General features: G+C 43.1%; 1 protein-coding gene across 1 annotated transcript; it reads left to right on the forward strand.

Moving 5' to 3' along the window:
• The first annotated feature begins 4,631 nt into the window (after positions 1–4,631).
• Positions 4,632–5,213, forward strand: LOC114940156 (uncharacterized). Its single transcript, XM_029314679.1, has one exon. It carries the CDS (start codon positions 4,632–4,634, stop codon positions 5,211–5,213), a length of 582 nt encoding a protein of 193 aa, XP_029170512.1.
• Positions 5,214–16,562: the final 11,349 nt, after the last annotated feature.

Genomic DNA, 16,562 nt, shown 5'->3' on the forward strand with positions numbered 1-16,562 from the left:
TTGTTTGTTTGTTTGTTTGTTTGTTTGTTTGTTTGTTTGTTTGTTTGTTTGTTTGTTTGTTTGTTTGTTTGTTTGTTTGTTTGTTTGTTTGTTTGTTTGTTTGTTTGTTTGTTTGTTTGTTTGTTTGTTTGTTTGTTTGTTTGTTTGTTGTTTGTTTGTTTGTTTGTTTGTTTGTTTGTTTGTTTGTTTGTTGTTTGTTTGTTTGTTTGTTTGTTTGTTTGTTTGTTTGTTTGTTTGTTTGTTTGTTTGTTTGTTTGTTTGTTTGTTTGTTTGTTTGTTTGTTTGTTTGTTTGTTTGTTTGTTTGTTTGTTTGTTTGTTTGTTTGTTTGTTTGTTTGTTTGTTTGTTTGTTTGTTTGTTTGTTTGTTTGTTTGTTTGTTTGTTTGTTTGTTTGTTTGTTTGTTTGTTTGTTTGTTGTTTGTTTGTTTGTTTGTTTGTTTGTTTGTTTGTTTGTTTGTTTGTTTGTTTGTTTGTTTGTTTGTTTGTTTGTTTGTTTGTTTGTTTGTTTGTTTGTTTGTTTGTTTGTTTGTTTGTTTGTTTGTTTGTTTGTTTGTTTGTTTGTTTATTTATTTATTTATTCATGTAAACGGGAAAAGTCTCTCTAGTACAAACAATAGCTTATAGAAAAAGAAGTAAAAAAAAAATACATAAACATATACAAATATACAAGAATTAATAGAAAAAAGAAAAAACAAAAAAACAAAAAATAAAGATTATACTTGTGCGGATAGATTAAGACTAAGAACAAGATCAAAATTAAGACCAAGATTACGATCAAAAATCAAACGCATGCACGCATCCAAATATTTGAAATTTCTACTTGACTGCTACCTCAACCTGTCGACTGATGTACGCCAATACAGAACGCCTAAACTCATGTTCCGAATAATGAAAGAAATCACACCGATTCGCATATGTATTTGCTAACATACACAATATATTTAACGGTTTATAAAGTCCGGTGACATTCCTCATGGAAAATCGCGTTATTTCTTAGAGACCTAGCTGGAACATGCAAGTTGATCCTGGTCAGTAACTCCGGACAAATTATTCGCCCATTAATTAATTTATATAGGAACATTAAATCCATAAAAATTCTTCTATCTTCCAATGTAATTAATCTAACTTTATTAAGAATGATATAATATGTATAATCAGAGTAAGACATCGGACAGTCTGTATAATAACTGACCCTACGAAGAAATCTGTGTTAGACTCTTTCAATCTGGACACAAAGATTTTGCTGATATGGAGCCCACAGAACCGATGCATACTCCAGCTTCGGCCGAACCAGCGCACAAAACAATAGCCGCACCGCGTTAATATTTACAAAATATTTACATGTCCTCATTATAAATCCAAGCGTCTTGTAAGCACGACTCGTGCACAAGTTCACGTGCTCCTCAAAAGACAAATCGGCGAAAAAAATAACGCCCAGGTCACGGATCGACTCAACCGTCGTTAATTTACTTGCTTCTATTTTGTAATTATTTTTAATAACGGCTCTCTTTCTACCGAAATTTATCACCTGACACTTGGACATATTAAAATACAATTTATTATTTAATTCTAACGTAAAATTTAGTTTCGTTGGGATAACGCACTGTCTTCCGCGATCAGTTTTTATCGCCTGTCTTATACTTTAAATTTATATTTATATGACAGAGCCTTGTTATACTCTTAACAATTTATTATCTTTGCACCACTGGTTCAAACGCAGCAAATCCTGTTGTAACAGTGCTGCATCCTCAGTCATCGATTTTTCGAAAAATCTTTAAATCATCCGCATAGAGCAAGAACGAACTATGCTCAAAGACTTTGGCAATATTGTTTATAAACAAATTAAATAGCAGTAGTCCCAAATGCGAGCCCTGCGGAACCCCCGACGATGCTTTGAATTCTCTCGAGAGACAGTTCTTATATTTCACCTGCAATCGCCTATCTGTTACAAAGCTCACTAACCATTTCAACAACGGTTTCCCAATGCCAAGCGCACGCAATTTACACAGAAACAGCGTATGGTCAACACTGTCGAACGCCTTTCTAAAATCAGTGTAGACGGCATCCACCTGTGAGCCACTCTCAACTGTAGTACTCAAAAAATCGTGATACAACAACAAGTTTGTCATTACTGATCTCCCTGCAACAAACCCGTGTTGTTGATCCACGATCACGTTCCTCAACAGCAATGCAAGTTTACCAGTCACTATATTTTCAAATATTTTCGGCCTAATATTTTGCTAACTTATAGGCCTATAATTAGTAACCATGGATCTATCACCCCCCTTTGCCACCGGCGTGACAATCGACAGTTTCCATAAACCTGGAAAACTACCGTCCGCTAAAAATTTGTTAAATATAAGCCATAGAACTCTGGACATGACAAAATTGCACGATTTCAGGAACAACGGTGGTATCCCATCCACGCCCGGGCATGTATCCCCTCTAATTGCTTTTATGCCATTAAAAACTTTACTTATTGCAATATCGAGACCCGAGAGATAAAGATCATATTCATATGATATTTCTCGCTTCTGACCATCGGAGACCGTATACACTGACTCAAAAAAAACCCGCAAAGCAGTTTGCAATATCTACACAATCATCCAAATATTCACCATCTTGGTGTATAACTGTCGGTATACTATTTGGCGTCACCGTGGATTTCACAAACTTCCAAAATGACCTTGGATTATTAACAATCTCAAATTCCGCCTTCCGAGTGTAATTCGCAAGACATTCTGATGTAGCACTTTACACTGTGCTTGCAACGCGGAGAACTCTGTGTAGTCTGAAAACTGATTAGACTTTTTATAGCGGTAGTGAGCAGCTTTTTTTGCCTTTATGAGATCTATCAGTTCCCTCGTAAACCAACACGGATAGGACGAAAAACGTACCGGACACTTAGGAACAAAAGACGACACCGCGAATTCTAAATATCGATACAGCAATTCAACAGCTGCATCAACATCCAGACCACCCAGTATGTCGTCCCACAAAATATTCCCAAGATATTCATTAATAGCGGCATAATTGGCCTTCTTAAAATTCCATCTCCATTCGACTTCCCTTCTTCGCGAGAAATTTAGGAATCCTTGAGGCGATACTATTAATGCCGGATGGTAATCTTCGCATTTAAAGATGGGCTCAATAGCCCTACGCACCGTTACGCAACGCAATGAGGAAAAGACTAGATCCAACGTCTTATTAGTCGTATTAGACACCCGATTACACTGATACAAATTAAATCGTTAAAATTTTGAGAAACAATGCTCGCCTCCGCTGTCACATTATACCCGCGCTCAGAGACACATTGCAGTAGGTTATTATTATTAAGCCATTTTATGTGAGGCAAATTAAAATCTCCGACAACTATCACCTCCGCATTTGATGCTTTATTTATTATTTCCTCAACAGATAGGCAATGACTTTCATATACTGCCTGCTCCGAGCCCGGCGATAAATAAACACTGCCGACAATAAACTGGCTATATTCTGCCTTAATCACCACAAACAATTGTTCAACACACGTTATCGTTACATTTAAAATTCTAGAAGATAACGTGTTACGCACCGCAATCAATACCCCGCCACCGCGCGAGCACGCGCTATTTTTGAAACTCCTGTCATTACGAAACACATTGAAGTTCTCCACACTGCTTCATCGCGACACTGCTGCGCCTTTCAAGGTCTCCGCCATGTACCCCTCCGAGTACTTTGCCAACGGAATCAGTGAGTGCTACGCCGTCTTCAGGATCGTCGAACTTAACGCTCGTGCATTCTCACACGGCAGCAGCTCATCCAAAGCGTTCTCAAGTGCTGTTAGTTACCGCCTGCGTCACGTTGATCAACTTGAAAGGAGACAGCATTCAGGTGCAAACTTTATTAGATCAAGATTCGGAAATTTCAATTGTCCAGGAGTCATTAGTGCAATTATTACATCTTCCTCGAGCTCGTGCTTCGGTGCTAATCATGGGAATTGGCGCTTACACCATAGGTACTTCCCGAGGTATTATGTCCTTGAAACTTCGGTCACGTTATGATTCATTGGTGGAAATCTCTGTATCAGCCTTCATCCTTCCGAAAGTTACAGGCCGAATACCGTCAAGTCAAATAAAATCCACCTGGTATCATCTAAGAGGTCTGCAGCTAGCCGATCCGGACTTCGCAACACCAGGTCCTATCGACCTCATTCTCGGAACCGACGTGTATGGTTTGTTATTACTAGGCAATATCAGACGTGACTTACTCAGTGCACCCGTCGCTCAACAGACAACCTTGGGTTGGATAGTGTCTAGACCTATCAAGTCGTCTTCATCGAAATCAATTTCCATTATTTCATGCTGCAAACTGCAAGATGTCGACCTTCACAATACGCTGCAGAAATTCTGGACGCAAGAGGACATCATTCCATCCAGCAAGATCAGGCTTACTCCTGATGAACAAGCTTGCGAAGATTATTTTTGCGCAACGCATTCTCGTGACGCGACCGGGAGATACATCATTCGGCTGCCTTTTCGCTCATCAAACCTCAAGCTGGGCGACTCTCTCACCTCCGCATTGCATTCCTTTGCGAGAGTTTGCTAACGCATTCAGCGTGATACCGCTTTCGGAAGGCTCTATTCAGATTCCATGCAGGAGTATGCCGATCTGAGTCATATGGTGCCGACTTCTTCATCTCAAGGTAACCTCACGCAAACTTACTTGCCACATCACGGAGTTCTACGCGAGACCAGCTCAACCACCAAGCTTAGGGTGGTCTTTAATAGGTCATCCCTTACCAGTATGGGAGTCTCGCTCAACGATTGTCTGCACGCGGGTCCGAAACTTCAGCAAGACCTCGATGCAGTTATCTTACGATGGAGGATGCATGCCTTCGCATTTGCCGCGGACATCGAAAAGATGTATCGGCAGATTGTCATACATCCTGAAGATCGACACCATCAGCAGATTCTTTGGAGCACATCTGATTTGCCGTGCAGCTACCAACTCACCACTGTGACGTACGGATTGACTTCAGCTCCTTATTTTACTCTTCGAGTTCTTCAGCAACTCACCGTTGATAAAGAACACGCCTTTCCGCAGACCGCCAACATCGTGTGCACGGCGATCTACGTCGACGACGTTCTGTCTGGAGCCAATACTCCGCAAGACGCACGAGTCAGAGCTCTTCAAATAACCGAGCTCCTCAGGGCGGGTGGTTTCAGGCTTTAGAAGTGATCAGCCGACAGCGACAAAATTCTTCAAGGCGTCGCAAACTTATCACAGAAATCTGCGGTTCGTGCTCTCCAATCAGAAGCTCGTACTCTAGGTCTCACGTGGCATTCTTCTTCGGACTTCTTTAAGTTCCACGTTAGTCGCTCGATCGTCAAGTTGACTAAAAAATCAATCCTCTTTAGAATAGCTCAACTTTTTGATCCGCTTGGCTGGCTAGCTCCTGTGACAATCCTCGGCAAGATGTTTATTCAACAACTGTGGAAGTCGAATATCAATTGGGATGATCCGCTGCCGCCATCTTTTGCACAACAATGGACTCGATTTGATAAGGATCTACGAGGAGTCGCCGAATATTCGATTCCGCGGTGGCTCGGCACCTCGTCCGATACTGAAGGTCTCGAATTCCACGCGTTTTTAGATGTCTCTTAGGACGCCCTCGGCGCAATGCTCTACACTTGCTCTATTCGAAACTTCGCTGACGCCAGTCATTCTTCTCGTGGCGAAAAGCAAAGTAGCGCCCCTCAAAAGGCAAACCATTCTTTGCTTGCAACTTACAGCAGCCGTCCTTCTATCTCGCCTGTTAGTTCGTATCTGAGATATTCTCAATCTTCAGCAAATTCCTGTTACTCTGGGTTGACTCTAGCGTCAGCCTAGCTTGGATACGTGGTGTGACGTGACAAATTGAGATTGTCCGTCACAAGGGCCGAATGGCCCGACCGGGGAGGGCACGGGACCTCGTGCGAGCTAAGCGCGGGAGCGGACGCGCACCCGCTGCTGTTTCACGTTATTTAGAAATTTAGAATTATCACGGCGGCGAGCAGGACGTGCGACGAGTCTCAGCCAAGAGGAAGGTCCTGTAGGGGAGATAAGGAGGCATAGAAAGCTGGACGACGGAGACCCCCTCATTAGGGACACGCCCGGTAAGCCCCGTTCAAAATACCTCCGCCGAACATCCAACAACGGAATGGGTACCGCCGCCTAAAAATTTTTTGTACCTTCCAGGAGCGAAAAGGGGATGGCCACTCGGGTGCAACATGCACCCGAGTCCCCGCATTCGGAGCGCCGGCAGGAGAGCTGTCGCCCCCGGGACATCCGGAATCCTGAAGGAGAGCCAGGAGCGGCCCTGCCGTGCGCTGCCGCGACGACCGCTTACAAAGGGCAACCCGCGAACCAAGGATTTGCGAGCCAGGATGATTACGGGCGCGGCCCGACCTGATAGCGCCACGAGCGGCCTATCTAAGTAATTGGGTCACCGGCGTGTCTCCTGAGGGCCCCCGGTTCGTCACTGTCTGGCGAGCGCCTGAGGAGAGAGGAGGTCTCAGTCGAAAGAAAGAGCGAAAGTATTCCGAGAGAGCGGAGAGAACGAGAGAGCCACCGCAAAGGACTGGTGAGACAACGTCGTCATCCTGCAATCGCTTTAATTCAGGTAGATGAGTGGATGGGTCTCTAAAATAAATTATCGATCTCGAGATTCGCGCCGGACTTAGCTGCCGGAAACTTTCGAGAATTAGAGAATTGTCGTTTTTGAGTCGCGTAATTAACGTAAAGTCATCGCAGGAAATCTACGATTCATCCACTCTCTCGCGTTTCCAAATATTCTCTCTCCCGCGTCGACAGTTCACGCGTGTAATAATTGTCGCGCGTATCATTGTGTAATTTCTACGTTGTCGTGAATTACCCAAAAGTAATTCGTCGGGAGCTCATAAACGCCTTTCGAGATTGTTAATGCATTATTACTACTAGGAGGAAAAGGCGTTATTTGTAATTCTATTGTATGGGAAGTGTGTACGGCGCACGCGACGCGCCCTTACACCGGCCTGTTTGTGGTCGCGCATACCGCGCGGATCACGCGCCCGCGGCGTGAAGTAATATACCCGGTGGCGCGCCGCCGACTCTCACGCGGAAAATCTTGGCGGCAATAAAACCGCAGATGGTTAGCGCAGTCCGATTAAAAAATTTTTGGGACACCTACCCCGTTCACCGCAACTTATATAGAGCCTGTTCGTCACCCGGCACGGTGAGCCACCGGTCATATTATTTTGCCCGGAGATATGACATCCAATTGATATTTTCTTGTTGTTCTGCTTTTCTCTACGATGATATCCAAATATATGGTTTATTAAAATTTAAGCGACTCTGATGATTTCTCACCACTACGCACCCGAACCCTTACCTTTTCGAGGGCTAGCCGAGCGGGAAAGCTTACCGTCGCGATCTCTCTCTCTTCCGTAAACGACGTTGCGATCGCACTTTTGACGATACGTCCGAGAAGAAAATTTTTAGCGTTCGGTAATTAGCATTATTGAGAGACGGTGCGGCTGCCGCACCTGGCGCCCAACTCAGTTAAAAATTTCGTGGATCGAGCAGAGAGATCGTGCCAAAGGGAACCGGCGTTAGTACGGAGACTTTTCCTCCTTACTTCACAATTCACAAATTTGCTGCGAATTTCGCGCGCCCGGTTACAGTGGACATCCTTCGAAATGGCAGGAGTTCGTCGCAAATAAAGTTGCCATCATTCAGGAACTTGTGCCTGACACCCGGTGGCATCACATAGCAGACAGCGAAAATCCAGCAGACTGAGTCTCTCGCGGACTATCTCCAAGGCTCTTGCAAAATCATCAATTGTGGTGACATGGACCGGATTAGCTTCAAGGTCCCTCCGTGAGTTGGTCAACCGCCATCCTTCCCACCACGATGACATTCATCTCGAGAAAAAGAGCCTCAGCGAGTTCTCGCTAATGTAGTAAGCACAACATCTTCCTTTTGGGATCTTATTGATCGATTTTCCAGCATTGATCGGCTCCTTCGCATCACCGCATGGATCCTGCGCTGCGTCGCCATCTTCAAAAAACTCGATTATCACCACTCTCGAGCCTTGCACCCTGAAGAACTTATCTATGCTCGAACTGTTTGGGTCAAGGTCACGCAACAAGCTTATCACGAGATTGAGATCTGTTCGTCGCGGACCCCTCTTCCCAGGACGCATCCGCTTCTTAAACTAGCTCCATTCGTTGACCATGAAAGAGTTCTTCGCGTTGGTGGACGTTTGAAAAATTCACTCCTTGACCTAGATAAAAAACATCCCGCCATCCTCTCTCGTGATTCCTCATTCTCACGACTTATTATTTCAGACGTTCATAATCGAACACTACACGATGGGACTCAAGTGGTGCTAGCAACCATACGACAGCACTATTGGATCCTCGGAGGACGTGCTTCTGTCAGCTTATTTATCTGCCACTGCGTCAAATGTGCACGATATCGCGCAGCCACCTTAACAGATGATGGGCTTTTTTCCAGCATCGTGCGTCACACCAACGCGCGCATTTTTGCATTCCGGCGTCGACTACGCTAGGCCTTACATGCTACGCACATGGCGAGGCCGCGCTTCCAGAACGTACAAGGCCTATTTAGTCATCTTTGTCTGTTTTTCAACGTCCGCGGTTTACCTCAATCTCGCTACCGATTACTCCACGCAGGGCTTCTTAGCTGCGTATCGACGGTTTATCGCACGACGAGGACGCTGTGTGATATCCAGCGACTGCGGAACGAATTTCGTTGGAGCAGACGTTGAGCTCAGACGCCTTTTCAATTCAACTTCCAAGGACGCTGCGGAGCTCGCTAATACATTAGCCGCTGATGGAACGGAATAGAAGTTTAATTCACCTTCCGCTCCCCACTTTGGAGGAAAATGGGAGGCCGCCGTCAAATCAACTAAGTTCCATCTTCGACGACTTTTAGGCAACACAGTGCTGACCTACGAGGAATTCAACACTCTTCTTACGCAAATCGAAGCCGTACTTATAACTCTCGACCGTTTTCCTCGCTATCCGAAGATCCTACGGATGTCAACGCGCTTATACCAGCTCATTTTCTCCTTGGCGAATCTTTAATCATGCCAGAGCCATCACTCATTAACGTGCAGACTTCTCGCCTATCACAATGGCAGTTACTACGTCAAATGTTGGACCGATTCTGGATGCGGTGGTCAACGGAATATCTTCAATGCCTGCAGACTCGGAATAAGTAGCATTTCTCCAGCAACCCGTTCAAAATCGGAGATCTCGTTCTCGTTTTTGATGAGCGGTATCTACCTGCAAAGTGGCCTCTCGCGCGCGTAACGGATTTACATCCCGGGTCTGATGGTCATATACGCGTTATTACCGCCCGCACCGCCGTTTCTGAATTCAAACGACCAATTGTAAAACTATATCTACTTCCAATCACTAGTTAAACTCGCGTAGTAATGTCTTCAATCAACCTTTCAGTTAACTGTACTCGCTTACTTCGCGCTTATACCGGCGGCATACTTCATTTCATTGTAAAAAAAAAATTCATCAATTCTCATCCCTTCATTTCGACGCGTTTCACTCAGCTTTTTTTCATTTCATCAGCGACGCCTATCACGTTCCTGAGATGGGCGGTATGTTCATACTTTAATTAAAATAATAAAATTTTGCATCCTTTCTTCTCAGTTAAATAAATCATTTTAAGTATCAATTTTCGAGTATTGTAAACCTTAAATTCTCGTATTGTATTTGCCATTATTTTCTGTCTATAAATAACGTTCTGTGATATAATCGTATCGGTAATATCCTTCTTCCGTGTGTTTACGCGTTTTTCATGCTCGCTCGTCTTACATCGCGCGTCTCTCGCTCTGCTTTTTTAGCGCCGATCAGCTGTTTAGATCTCTCGATATAAACGGTGTCTGTAACGAATCTGACTTTCTCGGTCTTTCGTTGTGTTGAACGTTGTTATTCTCGATCGACTTTCGTGTGAGTGACATCGTGCTTTAACCGCTCTCTAAATCCTCTTCGCAATTGTTCGCACTTTTTGTAACGGATCAAAGTCAACAAATAAATTCAGTCTAATTTTAAGTGTAAAGTCAATCTTATAATTTGTGTCGTTAATCCTCTTGAAAAATCTAATAATATTATGTGTTACATTATATTAATATAATAACATTATGCGTTATTCAAGCTAATTTATGTCTTAATACGTTATATCGCTCAACTTTTCGATCACCTCAATCTGAGATTATAGCCTACTTATTGTTAACCGATTCTATATAAGTAATCCTGTAATTGTCCAATTATCAGTAAATACATTGTTCAATATTTTATTAACCCAACCTCTGTGTTCTATTTAATCAACTCTTTTCTCCAGACTCTGTAAAAATTAACATCTGTAAACCGCGCTCCTCTGCCAAATACTGAGCAGAGCGTAGCCGGCAAATTTACGTCTTTTTATCTAGAATTTTGATACTGTGGCGCGCGAAATCGCGCCTGGCGCCCAAATATTGAGAATTATTACATTTTCTTGCTTCTCTGTTACCATTAAGTTATTTAAAGATACCGCAAGACTTAAAAAAATCTATCTGATATCGCCAATCGGGTACTCGTCACCTGATTGCAATTCGGCGTTTTTTCCCTCGGGCTCGGCGTGCTCGAGAGTAGCGAATCAACGTCGCAATGGAGAAGTTTTATCATGTATGTGACATTTTAAAACTATTTTATTATAAAGTATAATTTAGATTAGAACAGCAAAAGTATAATTTAGATATATTATAACTTTTAATAAATGCAAATGTGTGTGTGTGTGTGTGCTTTATAAAATATAATAATAATAAACAAGTTGACAACATTTAATATACAATATTTAATACACAAAACATGATAACATTTAATATATAAAAATATATTTTAGGAGGAATAATCAAAATATTGTAGGATATAATTGTGTACATTATTTTAAACAAAAATGTGTTATATAAACATGTGCCTTATTGAAGATTAAACGGTTATAAAAATCCAAAATGTTTAATCTTAAAGACAAATACATTTCTCAATTTAGTAGAGCCAAATTATATGAAATAATTACATTAAATTTTCATCGTTTTCTTTTATCATGTAAACGTTACAAATGTAAACATTAAATTACGTTAGATAGTCGTGTGTTAATTTGAAATTTTCGATTTCTGGTGTAATTAAAATGCTTTATTATTCTCTCGTGTCGAAATTATTTTATTAATTTATTTTAATTATTATATAAGAAAAGAGGAAAATTTTGTGAAAGCGCCAGTACCCAGTAAACATTCAATACCCTATGTATATACATATAATATCCATAATATGGAAAAAACATACTGTACATACTACGTACATACATACTGTGCGCGACGGAAGGCAGGATAGGAAGGTCGGACCAGGGGACACAGATGGCAGTCCAGGGGACACAGATGGCAGCCGAGGCGACGGGCGCTGCGGCTCCAATGCCGGGGGAACTGGAGGCCAGGCTGGAGGAATTATCCTCGAGGCTGGTGGCCAGTTCGAACCGGCTGGAGTCGGTGGAGAGACGCCTCGGCAGGATCGAGGGGAAGGAAAGAGTCCGGAGGACTCTTAAGAATGTAGGGGAGGGGAAAACCACCAGCACTGAGTGGGTGCAGGTGGTGAAGAGGGGAAAGAGGAGAAGAAGAGGGGGAACCACCAGTGGTGGAGAGGAGAGCGACACCAGTGGTGGGTGAGAGGCATTGGCGGCGGAGAGGCGACCGTAGCCAATGCCATGGGGGCGGCGAGGTGCTATAGGTGTCTCTATATGGGACACACGTGGCGCTATTGCACCTCGCCGGTGGACAGGGATGGCCGCTGTTATAACTGCGGCTCCCCTGGCCACAAGGCGGCAGGGTGCCTGGCTGGCCCGAGGTGTCCACTTTGCGTGGATTTCCTCCGGCCGGCCAGGTGCCGACATAGACTTGGGGAGCGGGGGTGCCTTATGACACCCCCCGCGGGGCCTAGGGGTGGGGGTCTCCCTCCCTCTTCCCCGTCGTCGGTGGTTATAGCTAAGGCAGCGGCTGCGGGCGGCGGCGGGGATCGGGGGAGGGGAACCCGTAAAACCCCGGCGTCGTCAGACGCCGGGTGAGGGTGTCGGGGGGGACATGGGGACGCTTAGGCGTCCCTCCCCCCCACAACCTCCGAGAGGGAGGGGCCTCCCTGACTGCGTGCGAACTCTAACCCCTAGGGGAAAGAGGGAAGCCGCAGTTGGGGGGACCTAGGGAGGGGGGGCCACGTATCCCTTGCGGGCGGACTTGTCTTTCCGCATGGGTGCTTGGCTCCCTCTCACAGACGGGACGTGACGCGTGGGGCCCTCTCACCGGGAGCCGTAAGGCACCGGTAGGAGGGCAACACCGTCCACGGAAGGGGGTTTCTCTCCTTCTGAGAGGGACCCCCTGATGAGGGCTCCCTCAATGACCGCCGAACCGGACCACCCTCAGGGGGTCCGGGGGTTGCGACACTAGGGGGGCGAGGGGCGATGGCTCGAGCGGGAGTTCTCGAGCCATGGCTCCGCCCCTCAAACTTTTTGGGAGGGCGCGGCATGAGGTCGATGTCGCCTCGTGCCCCAACCGCGTCGAAACCGCAGTCATTGACTGTGCGGTCGGGGAGGTGTCTCGGCCGCAAGGTTGAGGCGGCTCCCCGGAGAGCAATGGGCGGGGGGGTGGTTTCCGGGACGGCATGGGATTCCAGCATCCCCGGCACCCCCCATTCAACGCCCCGGGTAGGACATCCTCTGGGGTTTTAGTGCGGTAGGTCCTGTCCCGACTCACCGGCCCGCCAATCCCGACTCTCCGGCCCGCTACGGCGGACCGGCCAGGCGGGGCAGGGAGTCCCACATAACCCTCACCTCTACCCGGAGGTGAGTGGTACCATGAGGTTTCCCCAGAGTAACAAAAAAAAAGGATAGGAAGGTCGGAAGCGAGAAAACAGAGAAGCACTGCACTCGACACACACGTATCGTTTAATATAAAACTATATTTAAGACTAAGACAAAGAAAAATACAAGTATTGAAACCGCATAGAATTTACTAAAAGATAACTGATTAGAATAAAACAAAAGAAATAGCCGAGTCGATAATTAATAACTAAATGTTCCGCAAGCAACGGTAATTAAACGTGATAAAACGAAAAAGACAAGCGATCCTTTTCGTTCAGTAGAAGCACACTCTTGACGCAACAAGCAATCGGAAAAGAGCGCCGCGATCACGAGAGAGGAGGTTTTTATAGGCCCGTATTTCTAGAACAGTCGAGAACAATTCTATTTATTTTATAGTTCGGCTGAGGGCGAAAGAGCGTTTAGTGTAATTATTTACTTTCAGGAAAATAATCGTTTTGTTATTATCGGGACTAAAGTGTATCTCCTCTCGCGCGACCGCGGTGTTTACCATTATCGGTGATTTGACGTAAGCGCTTCCTTTTCGCAGGCGCGGGGTATCCGTATACCAGTGCGGCCGAGCGCTATTTGAAACAATATTAATTTAAAATTATGCATGATGCATGTGAATGAAACGGCGGCATGAAATTTAACGCAATGATGTTTTAAGCCTTTTCAGCTTTTTTGACGTTCGGTTTTCGAACACATACAATATACATAAATTTACATACATTTATGGATATACATAGAATATCATATGAATATATATTCCATGTATCTACATCAGATGTATACATATACATACGACATACACTGATGTAGATACATTTATGGATATACGCACGATGTCACGTGAATATACATAACATGTATATTAAAACGAGGCCGCTGCTTGTATATACATAAAATATATCTTATGCACATTCCATGTATCTACATCAGATGTATCTACACACGACATACACTGATGTAAATACATTTATAGATATACGCAGGATATCGAATGAATATACATAACATGTATATTAAAACGAGGCCGCTGCTTATATATACATAAAATATATCTTATGCACATTCCATGTATCTACATCAGATGTATCTACATACGAAATACACTGATGTAGATACATTTATGGATATTTGCAGGATGTCGCATGAATATACATAACATGTATATTAAACGAGGCCGCTGCTTGTATATACATAAAATATATCTTATGCACATTCCATGTATCTACATCAGATGTATCTACATACGACATACACTGATGTAGATACATTTATGGATATTCGGAGGATGTCGCATGAATATACATAACATGCACATTTAAACGAGACCGCTGCCTGTATATACATAAAATATATTTCATGTACATTGTAACGTCCAGACAAATTTCAAAACTTCAAACTTTTTCAAAACTTTATCCTTTAATCTATTAGTCATGACAATCTCTAACCTGCATGAAAGACCGGTAATAACGAATATTTAATCACATATAATTACTCGTAGGATAAAACATGTCTTCTCACAAATGACGACAGAGTAATAATTCACTTTTAAATTTAATAATATTGATAGCATAAAAGGCATAATTAATAAAGACTCTCTACTCTCGATCATTCGTTAGGAAACATAAACCTGAAATAAGAATAAGCGTGCCTATATTATAACTATTCATAATTCAAGAGACTTAAAAATCATACACGTAATGCGTAGTAACATTGTATCCGTCACACGTTTGAAAGTACTAAATAAGGATACCATAGTTCGACTATGAATATATAAGTATTTAAAATCCTCATTGATTATTTGTGAGAAAACCTAAAATAAGGTTAAGAACGTATATATATATATATATATATAAACGTCAAAGGGTTTGTTCCGAGACACCTTCACGACTCTATATATATATGTCAATCGTATACTTTCACGACACTATATATATATATGTCAATCGTATACTTTGACGACACTATATATATTCTCTGGCGATTTCAATGACCGTATAAGACATATAGTATTCTCTGGCGATTTCAATGACTGTATAAGACATATAGTATTCTCTGGCGATTTCAATGACTGTATAAGACATATAGTATTCTCTGGCGATTTCAATGACAGTATAAGAAATAATATTTGACATACAAATAATTTGAACGACTTAAATGAATAGTAGTTACTTATTTTTGAATAGATTTCGATTAATTATACAGATTGACTATTACGATATAATATTCATTTTACTAATATTAAATATGCTAAATTTTAAATATGTACACGATATATATATATTAACACACAAACTTCTTACAAATACATTTACTTATAATTATAAAACCCGAAGATCATATACATAGCGCAAAATAACATTATATCCATCATACGCCCAAAAAAGCCACTACACTAAGAGAAGAATACTATTATTTTCTCTCAATGCATGTATGAAACCCGCCTTATTAAAACGGCACTACCTGAAAATATATATATATATATATATATATATATATACATATCGCTTATAAAGAAGTATACTAAATAATTAAATAATTATGTATGAAAGCTGCTTTACTATGTGAACTCGGCTTTACTCGCAAGGAAACATCCAGAAGATTCTAGAAGGTTCTAGAACAATAGCATGATGCAATGCATAATGCAATGCTGAAACACGTTGCAACCTGCAAGGCCCGTTGCAAGCCGCGTAGCGATGAGTCACCAACGAAGCATCGCTATCGCTACCAAGAAGAAGATAAGATAAGTCGAAGCGCATAGCCAACCAAGGCATACCGCTATCGCTACCGAGAATAGGACAAGGAAAGTCAGAGCGCCCAGCGATGAGTCACCTAGGAACGCCGCTATCGCTACTAAGAAGCCATCTCTCCGGGACTTAACCGTCGCAATCTCTACCAGGAACAGATTGTCTCCGGTACTTCCCCGGCACATCTCTCCTACCATTGGCTGAGCCACATCGCCCGATGGGAGGAGCGAGTGTCACGTCCGGCCGTATAAATTTTTTCGTTTACTCCAAGTTCCTTAAACGCTATTTGAAAAGCGCGCCAAGCCGGCCATGACGCTTAACTCCGCCTAGAAACTAAGCGTGGCGCTTCGTAGCGCCTAAGGATCTCCCACCACGGTGAGAGCCCCTACTCCGGAGAGTTCCCCCTCTCCAGGCCGCCGCAGGCCCGAGCCGCCGAAACGAAGGACCTCAGAGCAGTCCCGAATTTTGGCAGTTCTCTGCGCGACACCGAACAGTATAGTCGCACTCCTAAATTCTAACTCTAAGTCCAAATTCTAAATCCTAACTCTAATTCTAAAATTCTAACTCTAAGTATAATATTCTAACTCTAAATTCTAAGTCTAAATCTAAATTCTAATTCTAAGTTTTAGTCTCGAATTTTGTACTACTATACGAATAAATCAGTGTATTCATGTGTGAAAACTAGTGTTCAGTATTCTTCAAAACTTCCACTCCCGTGATAAAATACGATAGCGTTTAAATTTGTCATACGGCGTTTGAATTCAGAATAATTCAAACTGTGTTTGGAGCGGACCACCGCTCATCACAGTCAGAATTAACATTCTCAGCATTTGCCAAAATAAGGAATTGATAGTGAGGTCCGCCGCATATCAACCCTCCTTATTTG

The sequence above is a fragment of the Nylanderia fulva genome, unplaced genomic scaffold, assembly GCF_048542155.1.
Source record: "Nylanderia fulva isolate GAGA-0341 unplaced genomic scaffold, ASM4854215v1 Scaffold307, whole genome shotgun sequence".
Taxonomy (NCBI): domain Eukaryota; kingdom Metazoa; phylum Arthropoda; class Insecta; order Hymenoptera; family Formicidae; genus Nylanderia; species Nylanderia fulva.

Coding starts and splice junctions, on each gene's coding strand:
- LOC114940156 (XM_029314679.1), top strand. CDS start 4,632: ATGCAGGAGTATGCCGATCTGAGTCATATGGTGCCGACTTCTTCATCT.